This window comes from Arvicola amphibius, chromosome 7, assembly GCF_903992535.2.
Source record: "Arvicola amphibius chromosome 7, mArvAmp1.2, whole genome shotgun sequence".
In the NCBI taxonomy this organism is placed as follows: Eukaryota; Metazoa; Chordata; class Mammalia; order Rodentia; family Cricetidae; genus Arvicola; species Arvicola amphibius.
In genome coordinates, this window is record NC_052053.1 from 107,241,246 (window position 1) to 107,265,668 (window position 24,423).

Genomic DNA, 24,423 nt, shown 5'->3' on the forward strand with positions numbered 1-24,423 from the left:
TGCACACACCACCCTGATGCAATACAAATGGACCCCTCTGGTGAGGGTGGGGGCTGACAGTACAGAAGACCATACCCACGCAGGGCAAAGAACACATAAGAAATCCTGGACCTTTTCATTTTTGCTATGAATCTAAAACTACTCAAAACCAGAAAAGACACAACTTGAATAATTCCTGTACCTATCATAAGTGACACAAATGTATGAACATACCTTAACTTTCTTCTTTTGTTTTTTCTTTGGTCCACCTTTGTCCACGGGCCAGATTATCCTGTCGGCCTTGACCCATTCATCATACCTTAAAAAAAAAAGTTCAGCTTTCACAATGATATCCTATTTGAAATATAGTCACACACACGCCCCACATGCTCCAGCAGTCAGATAAAAAGCCTGTTCCTAGTGTTGGCAGAAGTGTAAAGAGCAAAGGAACTACTTATTGGTAAGGATGCTAGCAGCTGTCCTATGTACTCAGTACAGCCCCTAGTGATAGAGCCAGTAATGGTAGAAGAGAAGATAAAAACAAAGCCTTGGTGGCGTACACATCTGTAATCCCAGCACTCAGGGAGGCAGAGGCAGGCAGATCTCTGCAAGTTAAGACTAGCCTGGCCTACAAAGTGAGTTCCAGGACAGCCAGGGCTACACAGAGAAATCCTGTCTCCAAAACACAAAAACCAAAGAAAGAAAGGGAGGGATGTCTGAGCGAGGGAGGAAAGGAGGGAGGGAGGGAGAAAGGGAGGGAGGGAGGGAGGGAGAAAGGGAAGGAGGGAGGGAGGGAGAATGACTAAAGAAGGGTTTCTCAGGGCTAAGAGATTCAGAGGTCTGAATCTATTTATACTATACTACACTACACTATTCTATACTATACTATACTATTTGAAATTCTTTGTTTCCAGAACTCTCACAATCTGAACTCATAAGCAGATTTTGTACTAGAATCCTTCCTGTGGATAACATAAAGATGTCAATTTGCAATTAATCAGCTCTTAATCATATCAAATCCCCTTTCGTGTCCTCCCCAGCACTCAAGCATCTATTCTTCCTAGTAAAACTTTATTATGAAATGTGTCACTATCAAGACTGAAGATATTTAGAGATATTTGTATTCAATTTAATTTCCTTTATTTAGACTTGTTTTCTTTAGCCTAAGCTGGAGACTCATTTCCCTTGCTCCTTCTAAACACTTAAATTTCAGCATAATCTTTCCCATTCCTAGAAAGAGACAAATACATTAAACTATCCAGAACTAAATAACACTTCTTGCATTACACAAATGCACGGTAATTTACAGTATCTAGTAATACTGTAAACTAGTTGCCATGGAAACATGCAAAGCACATGGCTCAAGTATGTACAGGTTTTAGCTGCCCTGATACCATGATGCCTACACTATAGATAAAAACCCATTTCCTGGCAGTTCATCCAATATCTAAAACTTATGGAACAGAGATGGCTATTAAAACCTTATTTATAAATATTCCCCCCCCCCCCCTCTTAAATTGGGTTTTCAAGAGAGGGTTTCTCTGTGTAGCCCTGGCTATTCTGGAATGCACTCTGTAGACCAGGCTGGCCTTGAATTCACAAAGACCCTCCTGATTCTACCTTCCTATTGCTGGGATTAAAGGTGTGTGCCACCACTGCCCAGCCTATAAATATTTCCTAATTTAGACATTTACAGAGGGCCCACTAAAGTAATAGGCATTATAAAATATGTAGAGATAGAACAAGCTCTTGCTTTCATGTCTGATATAAAAAATATATACACTGTATAACTGAGTACTGTCTAGTAAATGCAGTAACAAAGATATATACCTAATCTAGGGTTGTAAAGAAGAAAATACCTTGCCCATAACCCCCCCAGAACACATCATAACGTTGCCCAAAGCATGGGTGTTGTTCCTATCTGGAAGGAAGTCGTGTGGCCCACCCAAGTCTGGTCTGAGTGGTAGGCCAGGCAGGTACTTCTAGCAGCCATGTTAGGGCTTCTCTCACGCTTGCAGATGCTCCCATTTTAGAAACATGACTACACCATCTAGAAACCGTAAGGATTCTCTGATAGTCAGACCTGACCAGCTTTTAGGAAGATCTATGGACAACTAAGTCAAAAGAGCCATCAGTGGGTGACTAAGACAATGACAGAACTACTGGGTAGAGTCATAAAGGGAAACCCTAAGAAGATAAGAAGGGTGACAAGAAAGAAAGATTCTAGCACAACAGGCTGCACACAGAATAGATGGCTGTGAACAAGCTTGACTCTGAGGGAAACGTGGATAAAACGTGCTGCAGCTGCCAGAGTTGGGAATCGTGTCTCTTCCGAATTTATCAGGATACAAGGACTCTGCTTAGTTCTAAAGACCCTGCAGAGTCACACTAACAGCTGACACTGAGCACAGACCCTGCAGAGTCACACTAACAGCTGACACTGAGCACAGACCCTGCAGAGTCACACTAACAGCTGACACCAAGCACAGACCCTGCAGAGTCACACTAACAGCTGACACCAAGCACAGACCCTACAGAGTCACACTAACAGCTGACACCGAGCACAGACCCTGCAGAGTCACACTAACAGCTGACACCAAGCACAGACCCTACAGAGTCACACTAACAGCTGACACCGAGCACAGACCCTGCAGAGTCACACTAACAGCTGACACCAAGCACAGACCCTACAGAGTCACACTAACAGCTGACACCGAGCACAGACCCTGCAGAGTCACACTAACAGCTGACACCAAGCACAGACCCTACAGAGTCACACTAACAGCTGACACCGAGCACAGACCCTGCAGAGTCACACTAACAGCTGACACCAAGCACAGACCCTGCAGAGTCACACTAACAGCTGACACCGAGCACAGACCCTGCAGAGTCACACTAACAGCTGACACTGAGCACGGCCTATGTCCTAGGCATCGCTCTATGCACTTCACGTGCTACTTAACAATGGGATTATAATTTGACAATTTACTTAAAAGTAAAAACCCTGGATTCTCCAATCTGGAGATGAGGGGACAAAGTCAGAAAAGCGTACATGCCTCGTATGTAGAAAGGCATGTAGCAATGTGGCTGCACGGGAACCCAGAGCATCCTGCACCTACACACACACACACACACACACACACACACACACACTTTCAAAAGGCTTAAGAGAAAAGCGGGACTTAGGACAGCTGGGCCCCAGTGTTGCTTTAGCTGGTCCAGCTCACATGGCCAGACTGAGCTGTCTTCCCTTGAACGTGACCAGTTTCACAGAACATCATTACCAGACAAGACTGCTCCTCCATGCCAGCAGAGGATCAAAACAAAAATACAACTCCCTCCTCATGTCTGAACACAGAAAAAACAGGGAACGTTGTCCAAGTATCTTCTCCATGACTAATGAGTCACTCTGCTTCTTTACTAATTATAGGATTAACTTTGATCTGGCCTTCTCTCTTTCTAGGTAAGATTTACTAAGAGAACCAATGACAGAATTACATCAGCTTCCTGCCTGAGTGCATCCAGAACAAAGACTCTCTTAAACCTAACGTAACAAATGCTCAAATCTAAGTCCTACCCTGTACAGATTTTAATTACTTAGACAACTCAAAATTATTACATTGCTTGTCACCGGTTTGACTTTTGATAAAGGAAACAAAGAAGCTCACAGTCAAGAGCTGTGGCCTCACTCCCAGACTGCTCCACAGCTTTCCAGAGTGTTGCACTCTTCCTGATTCCTGAGGCGGGGCCCTGAGTTTTCACATCATGGTGACTTAGCCATCGCCCTGGGACACTGATGCTCCACGGCTTCCCCTCATGTTCTGTCTCCCTATAAAAAAAGTCATGAACTCAGCTGTTCCAATGGCAGCCCCTGCTGGTCTCTGGGAGGCAGTGACGGTTTATATAACTGCAAAAATCAAAGTCTTCAAAAGTTTAGAACCAAGGTGTGCCTTGTAAACACACGCAAGAGCTTCCTGCGACACTGCTCTTTTTAACCACCTAAAAGAACACGCTTTATTGCTTACCTGACATTCCATCCATAATAATGCACCAAGTATAAAACCTCCCCGTCATCGGTCTCAGTGCTCTTAATGCTGGCTTCATAAATTTTCTGCGTTTTTCCTCGCCCATACTTCACTTTCACTTTGGTTCCTGTCAGGCAGGGCTCTGTGTCATCGCCATCGTCCTCCCCTTCCGAGTCGCATTTGCTCTCAGTGTCTTCCCTGCAGTGAATTACAACATTGATAATGCTACTAATCGCTTAATGGAGAACAACATCATCAGTGATAAGAGAGTCCAGCATGTAGAGTCCTTACAGCCTAAATTACCTTAGTAACATGTCAGTGGAGGAGGAGGAGAAGAAGGAGGAGAGGGAGAAGATTTTAAGGACTCCTTACTAAGGTGCACTGTACAAAGGTAAAGCCATACTTCCTAAAGGCCAATCAATAACCACAGCTAATAAGTCACAGCAGTCAACAAGTCACTTTAGACCAAAATAAAATCAAACCATATGCCCAGGGCTGGCCTTCTGGATTCATAATCAAGTGCCACCTTACTTGTGAGAATTTTCTAAAGCTATCTTGTAACTTCTTGCAACTACTTGTCCTCAATCTACTTCAGCACTCGCTGAAATTATAAGAAAGTGACAGTAGAACAAAGCTTTAGGGTTTTGTTGACTTCCATTCTAACTCCTCCCCGAGCAGCTTTTCCTTACTTCCATTGTTAAACATAAAGGGAATGCAGATGACAAGTCCGGCAGGATTTTGAAACTGTCACCATAAAGTGTACTGCCTATTAACCTCGCAGGGACTCAGAAGACAACTGCCTCAAGGGTGAAGGAGGTGTTCTAAGGATTTCAAGAGCTTCAGGAGCCATCTGAAAATCTCAAGCACAGTAGGCACACGACTGAAGCCTTGACAGCTCATCTGCATCAGGAATATCTGTTCTCCAGGGACACGTCTCATAAATATCCTGAAGAAATCATTCCAAAACACAAAAATCTCCATGATTCCTGATACAGATAATATGCACTGTTAATTGTTTATTTACTCAAATTTTATTTAATAAAATAGAAAATTATCCTTCACATTGAAGATGGAACTATTTGTTCTAAAATAGTTGCTCCATTTGTGCATCAAGTATTTTAGCCACAGTTATTCATATAGACTCAATATTAAAATCAGACCCTACTTTTAAGTAGCTCGCCTTGATAGTGTTTTAAATATTTAAATATTGTACTTCTTATTCTCAGCTCCCAATGATTTCCTGCTACTTTTTAAATTCTAATTATACTTCATTCAGAACTTTTTAAAACTAAACTATGTCAAAGATAACTGCACTGGTTCACATGCCTACCCACAGAACATCAAGCAGCTTTCCTACTCGCCAGTTATTACTTCCCTAAACACTGATGCTCCCGATGGTTTATTTGTAGATGGTGACAGCTACCATTCGGGCACAGCAGCCCACTGTCCCCAAATTTGGCTGAAGATCTCAAACTTCTAGAAAACTTAGCATTATGTAATAAAATGACTAAAAAACAACTGGAGAAAAGTTCCTGTTTTCAATCAAGTGTGTTATGGTGTTGTTCTAAAACTTCCTTTTAATTACTATCTAAAAATTAGTAAATCCATTTGATCACATGTACAAAATGGCCCACTATACAAAATGGTGAGACAATACTTTATCTAGCTGAACTGCCTTATTTTTGGATATTTTTAGGTTACTTTGATCCATGCAAGTCTAATACATGGAAAAATATGCAGTTTTCACTCAACAGCAAATAGAATGAACATTAAAAAGCTAAAATTTATTGATGAGATGTGGGGTAAGAATGTATTTTCCAAACTAGAATCAGGGGTGCATGCCACTTACTCTAATACAGTAACTTGAAAAAGAAAACTGTCTTAAATCAAGCTAACACACAGAAACATCTGCTAGTACTTGCACCCATGTGTTTGTTAGCTTCCCACATTGTACCTTTTTTAAAATGGAATTTTTGCTGTCGCTGTTTCCTCTTGTCCACTTCCTCCATTTTTCTCCAGCTCCCTTCCCTGCTGTCAACTGCAGGACCTTTCTTTTGACTGGGTGGCGCAGCCTTCTTTGAGGCCACTGTTTAGGGCACAAGTGCTATTAAAATGGTGCGACCAGTATATTCTCCAATTCCGAAAGGCGATACACATCATCTTCACAATGTGTCTCACCTTCATTAGACAAGAGGAACGGAAGTCCCAATAAGAAGACATTCCCTCACACCTGAACCTCTAAGCAGGAGTAGAGTGATGCTGGGCCCCTGACAGGGCCTCTGGAGAAGACATAAGACAATGTACCTCTCTTGGCTTGGCTCTTCCTCTTCATCTGAGTCTTTCTCAGAACCTTCTGGCCTTTTAAGTTTCTTCTCTTTGTGCTTTGGTGTACTTTTTCTCCCGAGTAGCAGCTCATTTTCTTTTTTCTCTGCTGTTTCATAGTCTTCATCGACATCCTTATTTTCAGTATCATCTTTGATGAATTTATCTTCTATTTTCTCTTCTTCTATTTCTTTTTTAATAGAATTTGCATCTCGAACAATTTTCTTTCGCCCCTAGTAGAGGGGATAAAAGCTTTTAGAGAGCTAACACTACAAATGGAGAAAGGTATCTTTCTCTGAAGCCTCTACAGTAGTGAGCAAGCTGCTTCCTGGCTTGAGATTAGAATAAGAACAATTAACTCATTTAAACTATTTCTTTTGGAAGTAAATGACTCATCAATATAAATCTCGCTCTCCTTTTTTTATTTTTTTCTGAGACAGGGTTTCTCTGTGTAAATTTTAATTATGTCTAACATGATCCCTGGACAAGTTATTATGTGTATTCATAAGGAAACTCATCTCCTAGGGCTGGGAGTGCAGCTCAGTGTGAATGGAACCTTTTTCCAAGTGCAAAGAGATGGTTTCAGCACCTAGTATCCTAGCATGTCTTTGCTCACAACATTACTTTGTTTGGCAATGTCGGGGCTTTGCACAGGCTTAGCAAGTGCTCTTCCCAAGGGCATCATCCCCAACCTTATCCCGTTCTAAAATACCTGCTAACTAGGGTTTAAAAAAATTAAACTATCTATATGCTAATGATAGAATTTCCTACGAATTATGTTGGGCTGGCCAGATGGACCAAGGAGTAAAGGTACACACTTGCCACAAAGCCTGATGACATGGGTTCATGACTTATTTGGACTCATGGTGGAAGGAAAAGTGACCCTCACAAATTATCCTCTGACCTTCACACACACACAGAGTAAATGTTTTTTAAATAAAATGTTTGTTACTAATAATAATCTTCATAAATATACTCCCTAAATTATGACCTCTTTGAAAGGTCTGTGATCTCCAATCTTATTGTTTATTAAAATAGAAATCAAATTTCAATGTTTTCTTACAATAAAAATCAAATATCAGTATATTTATGTGTGATTATACATTAAGGACCCAAAGGCATCAATGTTTAAAAAGTGAGATTTTTGGGCTTCAAGAGCACAGGCTGCTCTTCCACAGGGCCCAAGTTTGGTTCCCAGCACTCTTACCAAGCGGCTCACAACCATTTTTAACTCCAGCTCCAAAAGATCCAACATCTTCTTCTGGACTTTGAGGGTCTCCACACACAAGTCAAACATACACACACACACACACACACACACACACACACACACAAAACAAGCAAGCAAACAAACAAACTAATTAAAAAGTGAGATTTCTCTGGGTAAGTATCGGGAGCATGCACAGGGCAGGAACAGGCACTACAGTCTCCAGTAGGTCTCTACTAAACCGCCGGCAGGCCAACTGGCTGTGACACGGGTGAGCCTCTTCAAGACCTCAATTCTGCAGATCTACCTAACATGATGGCAGAACACTTCCCTCCTCTACTTAGAATTGGGGGGATTTAAAAGAAAAAGGAAAAAAGTAAGTAAGGAGGTGGGGAGGTGGCTCAGCATTTCAGAGGGCTTGCTATGCAAGCATGAGGACCTGCGTTCAAATCCCTTTCAAATCCCTTGCACCCACCTCAAAAAAAAAAAAAAAAAAAAAAAAAAAAAGCCACAGTGCTGGGAATTGGAGGAAGGGTCGGGGAAGACAGCAGGGTCACTAGGAATTGCTGGCTATAGCCGACTTACAGGTAGTGAGAGAACAAGTTTCAAGGGACTAAGGCAGAGAGAAACAGAGCAAGACATCTAACATCCTCCTATGGCCTTGCATTTGCAGACGTGTGCACATGCCCCCCCCCCCCCCGCGCGCGCGCGCGCGCGCGCACACACACACACACACACTCACTCACAGCCCCCCAAACAAAAACCTAACAGTTGATTAAAGCATGGCATAGTTCACCCCTGTAATCCTAACATTTGAAAAATGGATGCTGGAGGGTCAGAAGTTAAAAGTTATCCACAGCTATATAGTGAGTTGAGTCTAACTTGAGCTATGAGTCTCTTTAAAACTAAAATAAATAAACAAAACTTTTAAATAAAAATAAAAAACTTACACATTTTATGAAATCCATGAAAGTATTTCCCTTATTAGATGACAGAATGGTCAGTTTAAAAACAGGGATTCTAATTCTAGATGCTGGAGAGACTGCTCCGTGGTTAAGAGCACTTGATGTTCTTGTAAAGAACCTAGGTTCAATTCTCAGCACTCACATGGTGGCTCACAACCATCTGTAACTGCAGTTCCAGGGGATCTGGTGCTCTTTCCTGGCCTCTATAAGCTCCAGATATGCAGGTGACACACAGACATACATGCAGGCAAACACCAATACACATAAAAATAAACAAACCCTTTTTAAAAGAGAAAAAAGCAACCCCTCCACAGAAGCACAACTTCTGAAAAACTTCACTGTCCCTTTCCATTAAATATGGCTTCACCAACAAATAGGATACATTAAGAACTGAAAGTCAGGCATAAGCCAGGCGGTGGTGGCGCACGCCTTTAATCCCAGCACTCGGGAGGCAGAGGCAGACGGATCTCTTTGAGTTCGAGACCAGCCTGGTCTACAAGAGTGAGTTCCAGGACAGGCTCCAAAGCCACAGAAACCCTGTCTCGAAAAACCAAAAAAAAAAAAAGAAAGTCAGGCATAATGGTGCACGCCTTGAATCCCACCCAGCTCTAGGGAGGCAGAAGTAAGTAAATCTCTGTGAGTCTGAGGCCAGCATGGTCCAGGACAACCAGAGATACATAATAGAGAAACCCTATCTCAAAAAACAAACAACAACAACAAAAAAATCAATTCCAATTTTTTTTTTTTTTTACCATATGGCAATCCATAAAATGACAAATCATGCTATGTAGCTATTATTGGGCATGGATCAGAATACTGAATGGTAATCCTTCATGTATGTTTAGTCAGTGAAGAGAAATACAGGGGGCAGTGTGTGTGAGCATGTATGTGTACATGTACACATGTGGTGTGAGTGCGTGAGAGAGAGAGAGAGAGAGAGAGAGAGAGAGAGAGAGAGAGAGAGAATATGAAGATAAAATCAATGTACAAACAAATAAAGTTGCATAGTATGCATATAGATTTGCAGTTGGGGCATAGGAACTGTCAAGAGGCAATTCACTCAAATATTTAATAAACACTTCCTATGTGCTGTGTTTCTTTATTCTAGAAGTATGGGATCTCATCAATAAGCAAATTCAACACTCATCCTAGCCTTCAAGCAATGCAACCTTGGTACAGAGGGAGAGAAAGAGAAAAAAAAATCAATTCAGACATTCCAGCTAAGAGTAGTGAGAAAGGAGGAAGTAGCGATTGTAAAGAGTGCGACCAGTGCAGGATTCACTGGGTAACATTGTAGCAAGAAGAAAGAGTACATAGGACTGAGTCAGATGACAGAGACTTGAGCAGACTGTCACAGAAGCAGGCAGTGCATTTTTTACATGTGTGTGTTTTTCCCACTTGGTTTGGTTGCTGAGGACAGGGTTTCATGCTTTGGTTTAAACTGGCCTGTACCACGCTGTGCAGTCCAGGCTGAACGCAGGACAAGTCTCTTGCCTCAGGATCCTGAGCGCTGCAACTATAGGCATGAGCCTCCATGCCTGGGGAGGAGGAGCTTTTTTGAGTAGAGAAAGTATACGGGTTAACAGTACCCAGGAAAAGGTTGCTATGATAACCTTGTTGCAACATTACTAAATACCGTAACACAAACTAGGACTATGTCACAAAGTTTTGAATATATACGTTAAGCGTCCACAATAAAACTTTTAAAAGAATACTTGCAGCAGATAAAATCACTAAGAACTCACTCTTGGAGACTTCTGCTCTGTGTCTTCTCTGTCGCTCTCACTGCTGGATTCGGTGTTCTCCTCAGGCTCGCTCTTCACCTCCATTAAAGGCATTTCCTGGTTCGCGTTTAGAGGCTCTTCCATGGATTCTTCAAAGTCTTTTTTCTCCACTTTTACTTTGGGTTCATGGTGGTGAACAGTTCTGAACTGAATATTTGCAGAACGGCAGTACTCCTCAAAACCATAGAGATATCTAAACACACAATGTTTCATCTTAAGAACTCCTAGTCTTTGCATTTATTGTGAATCAAAGGTAAATAAATGGTAAAAATTAAAAAGCATCCGTTTTATGTAAGTACTCTTTGAATGTCTTTGATACAATTAAACAGAGGTACCAAAAACTAAAATATTGTCCAGAGAACCTGAGACTGTTACAATTTAACAGAGCCATCTCAGAACACTGTTCTAGAACAGAGGTTCTCAACCCGTGGTTCGCAACCCCTTTGGAGGCTGAATGACCCTTTCACAGGGGTCACCTAAGACCATTGGAAAACACAGATATTTACATTACAACTCAGAACGGTAGCAAAATTAGATATAAAGTAGCAACAAAAATAATTTTATGGTTGGAGTTACCTCGCCATAAGGAACGGTATTGAAGAGTCGCAGCACTAAGAAGGCTGAGAGCCGCTGATCTAGAACACGTATGTAACCAGAGCTACAGCCTATACGCTGGAAATGCAGCTAATAAGCACCCCTGACCCCTGACTTGAAAGAGGAAATCAGCATCACATGGGAAGTGGAGAGAGTGGGCTCTAAACTCTCAATCTCCCAGCCTAAACATGAACACTTATGTTCCTTGCTTGAAGTGCTAATGCATTAAAAGAAACCCGCTCCCTGAAAATGTTTATGTTTTTGGTTTTGCAAGACAGGGTTTCTCTGTGTAGCCCTGGTTGTCTTGGAAGCCTCTGCAGAACAGGTGGGCCTTGAACTCAAGAGATCCACCTGCTTCTACCTTGAGTGCTAAAATTAAAGGTGTGAGCCACCACCATGCCCGGCTGACATTTATTCGTTAATGACGTTGACCACTTACTTTCTATAAGCAGTTTTTACATTGTAGGAAGCAGCTGAGTTCAATATTGGAATGCCAAGGTCCATATAAATTTGCTTCCATACAGCACCACTATCAATCTGGAAAATTGAGATTTTTGTTAATAATTATCAAAGGACACTAGCATTCCGTGTTTTTTGCACAAACAGTGCTTGCAGAGCACCAGTTGGTTACTTACATTGTCACATCCCCCCTGATGGTAGACCAGTCTAAAGAGCTTGAAGAGATTGAGGTCTTTGTAGCCCAGAACAGGAGGCTTGTTGATTGGAGTGCCTTTTTAATGGCAGAGGGAAAAAATGAAGAGTTCAGTCACACGAAAACTACTCATCTGAAAGTAAAGCTACTGACCTCTAATTCAGCAAAATCCACTAATCAGAGGTGTGTATTTAAAGGTCCTTCAATTACATAAGACACAAAGTCTTCTCTATGCTCCTTGTACTGTTGTGCGGGCTCTCTGGATTTCAGAAGTTGCGCCCTTCTATCAAGGTGCCTCTATTCCGTGACATGGCTAGAACTAAGTGAAAAACTGAGACTGCTGTGTGCGGCTGGCATTGCTGGCTCACTATAGCATGAGCAAATGAGGCAGGAAGGCTACAGCTCCATCCTTGCTGCTTAGCCGCAAGGAAAGCTGCATGCAGTTCTCTGTGGGATTACTTCTCAAAACCCGGGAATGACTAGGCCAAATTACCTGAGGATTTTCTAGGACTAAAAAAATGTCAGTGTGACGATTTCCAAAAGTTCTATTTCTTCTACCTCTGTGGAAATCCTGTCCCACTCAGAAAGAAACCGATGTTCATTATCCTTAGCTTGTAGAGACCAAGGATCACGTGGGCTTACTTGTCTGAGTCCAGCATTACCATCGTAGTTAATAACTACACAGAGAAATATTATGATTGGTCACTTTTTACTTCTGACTAATTTAATCTTCCAATAAATATCAGGGAGACCAGCTTTAACTATGTAAGTACTGATTTCCTATTACTCTACTTAAAATAGTTTGCCTTTATTCCAAACATCTAACTACCATCAGGTCTTACTGATCCGCAGGCTTTCACTGGACCACACGGCACTCCCAATACAGCAGAAACGATATACATACCTCAAACGGAAAGCCACAAAAATGACATACCTCTGTCTTCCATAAACTTATAAAGCTGCTGCAGGAAGTTGTCCCTCTCTTCAGGATCAAGTTCTTCCTCAGGCTGCAAATACAAGCACAGTGGAGAGAAAAAGACACGATGTTATTTGAGAATCCAGGAACCCCTAGTAGTCACATTTTACTGCTTTCAGGTTTTTTGCTGTTCAAACTCTAGGCCCCCCAATGCCAGGAACGTGCTCCACCACTGCATCCATGCCCCGCTCTTAACTCACATTCTGATAACAAAGATCTGTGGCAACGGTAAGCCAGGCTACCCCCTTCTCTCCAGTTTCTACTCTGACCCTGCCTTGAGCATCGTCGAAAGACTAATAAGAATCAAAAGGAAAATATTCCAGAATGCAGCAAGAGGACTGGTTTTACCTCATTTGACTTTATTTGGGGAGGAAAAAAATGTTATATGGCCCACAGAACTATACTGGGAGATAAGCACACTCATGACAAAAAAATGTTTTTATAGAAAACAATATAACTGAATGAATATAAACAAAGACTGTAAAGTCAGTGGTAAAGGTTTTCTGTTTAGATGAGAATCTTATTATTAATCTGAATTCATCGAAGAAAAGCATATAAATTGTATTTTGGAGCAGACCTCATCACCTCCTTAATCTCCCCCTAGCCTGCTTTTTCTCCAGTGCTTTTCTTGGATGGTGTCTGTATTTGCCACTGTAACCCTTTAAGACATTTATAGACAGCATCATGTCACAATGCCAAAAGGCTGGATACTCCTTACCTCTGCTTCAAAGTAAATAAAAGAATTGTTAGCAAAGAAAGTTAACACATAATTACTTAATCATGTGTGCTTCTATAAAAATAAATTTCAAAAAACAACCTATTTATGTGTTCCTAGTTATTAATTATGTAAATCTAATACTATTTCCTATAACACTATTATAGATTAAAATAAAATATCCTTGGGGTGTCAAGATGGCTCACGAGACAGAGGCACTACCACCATGCCTGACAACCTGAGCTCAACCCTCGTACCCCACGTTAGAAAAAGAGAACTGACGGCACAAGCTGTCCTCTTGCTCACACATGTGATATGGCACGAATGCACACACACACAGAATGACAGACTGCCTATCAACACATATGCACAGCTTTTCTGGTTGTTTTGACATTGTCACAGGCAGGACAGGCTGACCTGTCTGACCCTCTTGCTGTCCCCTCCCACACGCTGAGACTGTAGGCATACACCACACCTGACTTACAGAAATCATTGAAAATTCAGCAGTACTGTGGAGAAATTAATAAAACGCTTATGTTTCTTCCATATAAAGGATCATGACATTAGAAGATTACTGTGTTCTATGAGAATAATTCAGATTTTTGCCTTTTACAAACCATGTTTAGATGATAAGCGATGTTCAGGCAATGAATATCAATTATTCAGTATCTAGAAGGCAACAGGCACTTTAAAAATCATGTTATCCTTTAAGAATCTTAATAGCTAATACTATTGCCAGGATCAATGAACATATAGTTGATTAAAATATATAATAAAATCTAGGAGGCAGGCAGATTGCTGTGATTCCAAGGCCAACCTGGTCTACACAGTAAGTGTTACAACAGCCAGATCTACGTAAGACCCTGTCTTAAAAAAATATAAATAAATAAAATATAATAAAACTTGTTCCCCAGCACAGGAAACAAAAATAAATCCACTAATTATAAATGGGGAACAAATAAGGTTATGTCAAACTATGTTAAATTTTTCACGATTGAGGATAATTTTTACAGATTAAAAATTGATAGCTTAAAGGCATTTAGTGGATAAATAAAGAGTATTTTAGGCTCTGTGAGGAAACATGCCATGAAATTGTAAGTTTAGGTGCAGTTCTAAGATACAAAAATAAAATCAGTAAGAAATGCAATTTATATATATGTTGATTTTCTTGAAAGGAGATTTCCACCAAAAAATAAATATACCAAAAACAGCATTTTAAATTTACCTGAAAGTTTTTGCAAAAAATGAAGTTCTTTAATCTCATAAGGAATTCTTGACCATAACTTTAAGTAGCTGTGTTACACAGACTAGGAAATGCCTCCCTGTGAGCCTTTTGTCTGGGATTCAGATCTGCTACTGTGGTTTGCTGTCACCTCCATGCTTCTCACCCCTCTAGCACCTCTTTCTGGATGGGAAGCTAGGGGCTGCCGCACTGTTCAGGCCCTAAGTGTGGGAAAGGGCAAGAAGAGGAAAGGTAGAGGACTCTCTGAATTGTCAAGACTTCTTCTGGCCATGTAGTCAAGCATCAGTCAAAATGGCCACACAAGGAGGGGACTCTAAGAACACAAACGACACATGTACATGATTATGATGTTAGGAAATTTATAAGCCGGGAGGCACAAGCCTTGAATCCCAGCACTTGTGAGGCAGAGCAGACAGATGAACAACCACCTGAAATACTAAGTTAGGAAACAGTGGTGCCTAGGAACAGTATAAATTTGTGTTTTGTTTTTTTGTTTGTTTTTTCGAGACAGGGTTTCTCTGTGTAGTTCTGGCTGGCCTTGAACTCACAGAGCTCCACCCGCCTCTTGACTCAAGAGTGCTGGGATTAAAGACCGGAGCCACCACTGCCCAGCAGTAGGTGTTTTCTTTCATTCTTCTCCAGGCTGGCAGTGCTTAGGGGGACTATTGGCGTTGGGTCATGGTTATTTTATTAATGGCTTTAATCTGTGAAGACCGGCACATAGTTAGACAACCACTGTGTAATGAAAGGACATTTTGGCAGCTGCGTTGACAAGATTTTCTTCCGTGTTTCACACTGGCTAACAACTAATGCTCCGCATCAAGTCTTGAAAACGGGAAGGAATAAGAGTGGTTCGGGATGGTCACCACGCGGGAGACGCGCCTCTGCTCACCTGCGCCTTCCTCACATGGCCCTGGAAATGAATGCTTTTTCAGAAAAGGCACAGACTCCAATGACAAATGGACTTCATACCACTTTAGTGGGGAGACAAACATCATTTGTTACCTTTTGCTTTTCTTTCTGCCTGTCTGTCTTTCTGTCTGTCTGTCCGTCTGTCCGTCCTTCCTTCCTAACTTTGGAGACAGTATCTCTTCTGCAATCTAGGCTAGCCTGGAATTAGTGGCAATCCTTTTGCCCAAGTGCTGAGATTACAAGCATGAGCCACAAATGAAGTACCACAGGGTGCAAGTCAGGAAGGTATCCAAACTGTATAGACAGGCCAGGAGGCTGGCCTGGAACTCGTAGCTATCCTCCTGCCTCTGACTAGAGTGCTGCAATTACAGGTGAGCACCATCACCAATTCGACTTTCATTGTGTTCAGCCTGTGACAGTTAACAGTGAGAAGAGAAACGAGAAGACAAGGCCAGCATTTGACTCATATGCCCAACGATGCAGGAGCCTCCGAGCGCTATCTGAGCGGTGGCTGGGAGAGTGAGAATAGAAATGTGAACAGGAGTTAATTCATGACAGCCAGACGTTCAAAGGCCAAGAATGAAAAGATACAAAACAACAAAAACCGATGCCAAAATCTTGTGTTCATCTGATACGGGCTGGAAGCTATTAAAGGGTTTCCAGTGGGCCAATCACAAACAAGCATTGCTAAAGACCTCTTTGTAAGGTCCAGAAAGCTATCTCAAACTGGTCGAAGAAAGAAATTATTTAAAAAAACCACAGAAGTATGAGAGAGAAAGAGAGAGAGAGAGAGAGAGAGAGAGAGAGAGAGAGAGAGAGAACACTATTACTTGGAGTACACTGTCTAAGAATAGGTATTCTGAAGAAAAGTTGTGTTAAAGACTGTTCTACTTAACCTTCAAACAACAGTCCAACACCTTGTCTCAAACAGGAATTTCCCAAGATTTTACATAATCCACATCTATTCATTTATTCAGAAACTAGGTGATGAGGGTTTAATATGGGTCAGGCTCTTAGTGCTAGCCGCCTGGGTACCCTGGGGAGAAAAGATGAGACACAACGTCCCTGGTATACCTTGGGTTCTTTTACAGCACAAGAAAGAAGAAAAAAACTGAAGGGCTTGTGAAACTCCAGCCTAAGTATTCTCACAAGAAAAATCTAAAAAATTGAGAAGGTACTGTTGAGTGTACGAGTCTGTTTTAAAGGAACCATAGAGAAATGTGTCTAACCTCCCTCCATAATCAATCTCTCTCTCTCTCTCTCTCTCTCTCTCTCTCTCTCTCTCTCTCTCTCTCTCACACACACACACACACACACACACAAATATATTGGTAAGAGAGTTATGCAGTTTTCATTTGAAAACCAACAAGTCTGTAAAAATAAGCAGAAAATATTGGGTCAGTCATCTTGTTCAACTACAGAGCTACGTATCTTAACAGTGATAATAAAAGGTTTATCTTAGTGGTGGCAAATGTTATAATACAACAGATATATCACAACACCTCAGTGAACTAGTTAATAAAGACTTCAATTTAAAAGGAAAATCTTTTAAATTTTTAAAAAATGATTAGAAAGATAGTTCAGTCATTAAGAGCACTTGTTGCTTTTGCAGGAAAAGGGTTGGTTCCCAGTACCCAGTGTCTCACAAGCATCTGTAACTCCCATTCCAGGGGACCTGATACCTTATTCTGACTTCTGTGGACACCAAGTTATGTACATAGTGCACAAACATACATCCAAGCAAAACACTCACACACATAAAATAAATAAACCTTGGTACAGTGATATGCACTGTAGTCTCAGCTACTCAGGAGGCAGAACCAGAACTGCGGGAGCACAGGAATTCAAGGTCAGCCTGGGCAGCACTGCGACACCCCATCTCATAAAAGGAGAGAGGGAGGGAGAAGAAAAGGGAGGGAAAGAGAAATTAAAATCTTGATCTCTAATGAACAGCAAAGAACTATCTACGAAGTTTCAAGCATAAAAGCTGACAGTTTGAGCAGGGAGTGGTAGGAGATAGCCGTGATCCCAGCACTTGGGGGGCGGGGGTAAAGGAAGGCAAGTTCAAGGTCATCGTCAGGAAGGCCTTGGCTTCCAGAGCTCTAGTCTTAAATACACTGGAGCTGGTGAGAAGGCTCAGCAGGGAAGAATGGTTGCTACCAAGTTGAGTACAAGCCACAGGAGAGAACCAGCTTCTGCAAGCTGTCCTGCCTTGAGACACACTACATAGCACATACCTGCCTCCTCCACCCAAATAAATGCATACATAAGTAAATACAAAACAAGAGAAAAATAAGTTTAAAAAATTAAGTTGGCAATACTTGTGTAAGGTCCAAGAGCCCGGACAGCAGTAAATTACCTGAATAAATAAACCTGGAATAATATTCAGCACACTGCTTTGAGAAAGAGATGGTATTACATAACATGTTTCAGAAACATTTCAATTCAAAAAGGTACAAACCACAGCCTCTTTTGTGCCCTAAAATTATTTTATTCCCAAAGGGATCACAAGTAGTTTAAAAAACTGGCATCAGATCTAGTGCAGAGAACGGAATGGAGGACGGTACGTGTGGACGTGCCAGTACACTCAGGTGCCACTGCAGTGACTGCCTGGACTTTGATAGGCAAGCGTAGTTACTGAAAGAAGTGGGCAAATTAAGGAGCTATTCAGGTTGGTACAAGACAAAGGGTTTGTGTATCTGAATGGAGTTGGTGGGGAGGACCAAGGAAAGAATCAAGATGCCTTTCGTGTATTCCGTGTGTTCAGTTTAGACAAGTGGGTATGGTGCGTCTACTAAAATAAATTAGGAATGGCCTGGGGAGGACAAGGGAAGGTAAGTGAGGCCGTGAGCATACTGAGTTTGAATACTGATAAATAAAATTTCCATGCACAGTTTAGTATAAATGTGTGTAGCTAAGAGACAACTGAGAAGTATACATAGATTCAAAGATACTCTATCGTTTGGTTGGGAAGTAAACCAGAAAACAAACATCACATCCTGAGATCTGAATGCTACTAAGAAGTAAGATAAGACACACTTTTGCTTGACTGTCAGCGAAGTTGTTCTGGTCGTGATTACAAGACAAGACATACTACAGAGAGAGAATGAGAAGTCAGGGACAGTGCATGTAACTGAGCAGCCTGGTCAGAGGCAAGCACAGCCAGCAGTGGAGGGAACGCCAGGACCAGGGTGTGCAAACAGAGCGGACTGGGCTCAGGGAGGAAAAGCTGGGGCTGCTAGGGCAAGACTTCCTGATCCAGAGCAGAACCTCAAGGATTTGGCTCTCAGAGGACGCACACTGCCGACTGTTTCTGAGCAGGTATGCTGGAGGGTCTAAAACCACTCTCGTGAAGTTTATAGGGCTCAAAGTCTGCTCCCATTTGAAACTTGGGGGTTTCTTTCCAAAGCCAGAGTGAAGACAAGGTGACATTCAAAGATGACCTGACTATAAACACTGAACTGACCAATAGCAGCTGGGGACCCAAGAACGCCTGAACCTAAAATTTACAGGCGTACTGTTACACACATAGAGCACCTCCAGGAGCCCAAAGGATGTGATATATTTCCAGTAAGACACTGTTTTACAACCTAACAACAACCTCCTTAAAATAATCATGTAACTCTTAAATTACCACAGTGAACTAAACGGAGTAACTTATTTTCCATTTGAAATGGTACAAACATTGTCACCATCAAGATATAATATAGGTGCTATTATCAAGTTTTTCTATATCATTCAAACCTGTTATATGATCACAGATTAAATTACATAGAAAGTGTTTTTAAAACACAGAAAATATAGCTGTATTAGAGTGCTGCAGAGCTGGCTCCCCTGTTAAGAGCACTGGCTGCTCTTCCAGGATCCTGATTCTCAGCACCTCTAGTGGTTCACGGCCATCTGGAACGCCAGTTCCAAAGGATCTGACACCCTCTTCTGGTCTCCAGGCATGAAAGTGGAGAGACCAGACATGCAGATAGAACACCATACACAGAAATTATTTTGAAAATGTAGCTGTTTTTTTAAATATTTGTTTATTTTTATTATGTATACAATATTCTGTCCGTGTGTATGCCTGAAGGCCAGAAGAGGGCACCAGACCTCATTACAGATGGTTGTGAGTCACCATGTGGTTGCTGGGAATTGAACTCAGGACCTTTGGGAAAGCAGGCAATGTCCTTAACCGCTGAGCCATCTCTCTAGCCCCAAATGTAGCTGTTTTTGTGTGAACAAAAGTCTCATTAGTCTTATTGGGTGAATTTAGTGTGGTTCACAATTTAAGCTAAAACAGTGAAGATTTTTTTTAAAATTCGTTAGGACTTTTAAGATTTTTCTTTTTATGTGTCTGAGCGTTTTGCCTGCATGTATACCAGTGAACCACATTCAGGAAGTACCTGAGAAGGCCAGCAGATGGCACTGGATCCCCTGTAGCTGGATTACTGCCATGAAGGTGCTGAGCACCAGACTGAGGTCTTTCGCAGGCCCAGCTGTGCTCTTGACCCCTGAGCCATCTCCAGTCCAGTTGGGACATTTTTATTTCCTTGTTTAGTAGTCTAAATTTAAGCAAGTTGTTATGTTTGACTGTAAGTATCTAAGTTATCCATTGAAGGCTATTGTTTCAGATACACTTAATGTTTAGTTTATTGGAGTTATTTGATATAGTTATAATTATTTATACTACATTTAAAAACCTTTAGCTTTTACTGACAGTTTTCCTGAGTTTTCAGGTATTTCCTGTGGGTCTATATACAAAGTGATTTTGAATAATCATCAACAAATGCCTTTAATCTACATGGTTATAGATTGACACAGGTGACATTTAAATACTAAAAAAGTAATATTCATATTTCCCAGAATTAAAAAACTCAAACACTTATGACTTTTACCATAGTGGAAGATTATCTTGGGTAGCAAATGTGACGGCAATACCTAGGAAATTCAAGATCGGAGAAATGAGTGTATCAATCATTAGACTGAAAAAAGGAGCAGTTCCTATAAAAACTTCACTAATTTTAATTTTTCTTGCTAAACATGAAATCTGGTACACAAAGCTGACTTATAAAGCCATAATGATTTAAGCTAAAACGAGTTAAATTCCTCTTGATAATTAATCTTTTAACTTTTCACCCTTAGAAAACTCCCCTACATTTATCCAATATAATTCCAAGTCAAGAGAAATGAATAACTGCTATCATTATTATATTCATATGGACTTCCAAATAAATTTCCTAGTTCAAAAAAATTTAGTAATGTCTTTTCTAATATAATTTTCTTGAAAAAGTTTTCTTAACAAAGATATTTAAATAACACCCACAAAAATAACCTCTAGGCTTTTCCCAAAATAATTATTTATATGTTGCAGTTAAGAATACAGATAAGAACTACCCTCCGTCAGATCCTCTCCCCAAGCACGGTATGAGACATATTGCTTACACTTCAGTCCTGAAGTAGCATATGAGTAGGAAATCAAATATTAAATAAAAAAGCTATTGCTCCATGATAAAGCTGTAGAATCTCAAATCTTCCTGCTCCCACTGTGTTGAAATACCCGGAGCACGATGGCTAAACAGAGGCTACTGCTCATTCCCACTGCAGATACAGCTAACACTTGTGTGATCTGCTGCATACGCCTGCCTGCTAGCCTGCACTGATGACAATATACAGTGCTGTTTAACGGCTCACAGAATGGTACAAGGGATCTTTAAGACTCTTGTAAAGCAGCATTCAGTCATCCTAAGAAGTACACTATCAATACATCTTAGGAGGAATTATGATCTGTAATGTAAGACAAGAACTTAGCCTCACTGGTGTGGGAAAGGCCCATGATGACTAAGCCAGGTAGGCCCTGGCTTACCGGACTCCCGGACTAGTCACCATGTACCATGGCTCATGTTTCTCCCTTTGCTATGTACAGTTTAAAGCATTTCTTGGTTCATCAGCATATTAAACGTTTCAAAATTGTTCTTCAAGACAAGTTAGAATGATTCAGCAACTAAATCTCAAATCCAAGAGCAAGGAAAATGCAGCTGATATTTTTTCCTAAAACAACCTAAATCTTCCTCAAGAAAACCCACTAAGGTAGCCAGAAAACTAGTTCACAACAAGTACGTATCAATAAAGCAAATGCTATGAAAAATGAGCATCTGAAAAATAATTTAAAATAAACTATAACTCAAGCCTACATTTTGTGATTTTTGCTGTTATTTTTTTAGTAGGAATAAAGCAACCATGCTCACTAAATTTTTGCAAGTTCACAAGAAACATATTGTAAAAAGATACCATTTTCTAAGTGTCCTTATCTTTTAATTTTTCTTTACTACTACCTGCAATAGCTTCTGCTCTACTCATTTTTTACTAATATTTATCACTCACAGCTTGAATGAAACATTACATTATTCTGAAATTAATCACTGTAACATGAGCACTATTTACTATTTTATAGGCGCCCTCTGTAACTTCTTTCAAAGCTCTTTTTAGCCTCTTTGTTTAAAATTTCAGGGTATTTTTTGAGGGGTAGGTAAAATGCCTTCTGGAAGGGACACCAATTAAAAGTATTAGCAAAAATAAAGAGACTAACCCTTTTTCAGCATTTGGCAATATAAGATCCTAATTGATGTTAAATAAAAATCCAGAACCTAAATCACAGACTGTTAACAGTTCACACCCTGAAACTGTGGCCCATTTACCTTGAAACACACAACCTAAAACTAAATACAGATAAAATACAGATATCACATCTAATATTCAATTATTAACTCCTGAATTTCACCACACCTCTCATCACTGTCATTCAAAACGCTGTCTTGTGTTTGAGGAAAATACCCTTTACCCTTTAATCCTCTAAAAATAGATTCCTACTGTCTTTTTTACAAGAAACAATTACGCTTGGCTATAAGCTCTACATATCAGTCATATAATCAACACCTAAAGATTTTACTTAATTCCATTTTTGGCAATCAAAAGAATAACTAAATATTTTTTTTTAAAAAAAAAATCTTACCTATGTGCTGCATTTCCTTTCAAATGCAAAATGGTTAGCTTCCCCTTCTACTTAGTCAGTGCAGGGTCTGGACATGCCAGTCTGATTGGCAAATACCTGCTGTCCCTCTTAGGGCACAGCATCCGCGGGTTATACAGCAACTACTTACATTCTCTTCCACATAGAAATCAGACATTACATGAAAGGAAAAGAAAGACAGCCCATTTCAAAGCGGCTGGCAAACCTCCATTGGCAACCTGCCAAGCCTCTGCTAAACCTTCCTGTCTTTCTGAGCATGCTCACTTAAAACCAACAGCATGTTACTATGGCAACTCTGTAGGCAGCCTGGAAGTATGAACCGCCATTCTGATTTCAGAGTGTAAAAAGCCAAATGCTGCAGGGGAGGTCAAAGGAAAGAACTAGCATGCACTCTTCCTCACACACGAATCTAGTTCTGGCATTCCAGAAGCTCACATTTGTGTATTTAAACACAAAAGCAGTACATAGTTTCAGGGCTGACATTTTCATGCTCAAATAGGTCTTCTTTTTCAATAAACTCATGTTCTTTGTTTTGCCTCTCAACAACCAAAATTACACTAGAAAATTTACCCCACTTAACAAAACACTGATGAATAAACAGACAAACACCACGTGAGCAGCCATGGCAACTCCACAGACGATTCCTGTAACCACACTGGGAACACTGCAAGATCACAAAGAAAACCACTCCTAATAAAAATACAATCTCAATCTTTTCTGTGATTTGTCAAGATGCCAGATGAATCTTTCTTTGGGAGGAATTAAGATATTTACCCCTAGAAGGTTTCCAAGTTAGGAGAAGCAAGACCTGGGTTCAAATCCCTCAGCTCCACAGTTTAGCTGTGCCAGCTGAGGACAATAACTTTCTGATTCTAATGGCACCCTGAAAGCAGGATGACAATTGCTTCACACACTGACAGTAAGAGAACACACACAAACACCGAATCCCCTCCCCCACAAAACCTTGCTGATTACCTTGGCAAAGTACTTTCCAATAACTTCACAATGAAAACTGGTACTACACTATACAATGAACCAAACAGTCACACCTCCTCAATCAAATTAAGAAAGAAACGTTTCAGACTATATATATATATATATAATCTAGACAGAGAAACAAACACATGGAGATATTATTTTCACTAGAAAACAAAAACAAACAACAAAAAGGTTTCCATGTTGCCTAATTGGACCTACCGGTTCTTCTTCCTCCTTCTTGGCTTCTTTTTCCTTCTCCTCTTCATTCTCCTCAGCTGGGCAGTCTTCCTCATCATCACTGCTGGATGACTCAAGAATCTCACTTATGTCCATTTTCCAATTATCAGGAACGATTCTAGCTTTTAAGAAGATACTTGCTCTCTGCAGCCCTGAAAGGAAACATGGACTCCAGCTGTTGCCACTGAACGAAGAGCATGAACTTAAGAGAGATGCATGGCTTTCCGGGCCAGAGAGCTCATCCCCAATCCAGTCATCATTCATAAAGTGGCGGAGGACATCTGAGTACTTCATGAGTAGAAGAGCATGTAGATTTTACAACAAAGTTTGTTTATTGTGAGACAGGGTCTCACTATGTCACCATGTAGCCCAATCTAGCTTTGAACCTGTGATCTGCAGGCCTCCACCTCCCAAGTGAAACCACGTCTGGCAGATTAGAAGTAGCCTTTTAGAAAAAAAGATTTATATTTATTTTATGTGCACAAGCAATCTACCAGATTTATGTGCACACTTGAGTCCACCAGAGGCATTAAATCCCCTGGAACTGTTTACAGATGGTTGTGAACTGCTGTGTGGGTGATGGGAACCAAACCTGGGTCCTCTGCAAGAGCACTAAGTGCTCTTAACCGCTGCGCCATCCCTCCAGCCCCACTATTAGATACTAATGGTCAGCAGGTGTGGAAGTGCATGACTCTAATCTCAGCCCTCAGGAGGCAGAGGCAGGTGTCTTTCTGTGAGTTCAAGGCCAGCCTGGTCTACAGAGTGAGTTCTAGGACAGCCAAGGCTACACAGAGGAATCCTGATTCAAAGACAAAA

The 24,423-nt window shown here is 40.9% G+C and overlaps 1 protein-coding gene across 1 annotated transcript in view; it reads right to left on the minus strand.

The window, feature by feature from the left end:
* Window positions 1-24,423, minus strand: part of Arid4a (AT-rich interaction domain 4A) — a 69,297-nt gene that overhangs the window by 17,247 nt on the left and 27,627 nt on the right. Inside the window, exons 11-18 of the mRNA XM_038336063.1 lie at window positions 23,590-23,759; window positions 12,463-12,535; window positions 11,512-11,606; window positions 11,316-11,413; window positions 10,244-10,475; window positions 6,309-6,559; window positions 4,005-4,202; window positions 214-298 (exon numbers count right to left, since the gene is read on the minus strand). Of these exons, the coding sequence (XP_038191991.1) occupies window positions 214-298; window positions 4,005-4,202; window positions 6,309-6,559; window positions 10,244-10,475; window positions 11,316-11,413; window positions 11,512-11,606; window positions 12,463-12,535; window positions 23,590-23,759 (1,202 nt within the window). The remainder of the gene's footprint in view (window positions 1-213; window positions 299-4,004; window positions 4,203-6,308; window positions 6,560-10,243; window positions 10,476-11,315; window positions 11,414-11,511; window positions 11,607-12,462; window positions 12,536-23,589; window positions 23,760-24,423) is intronic.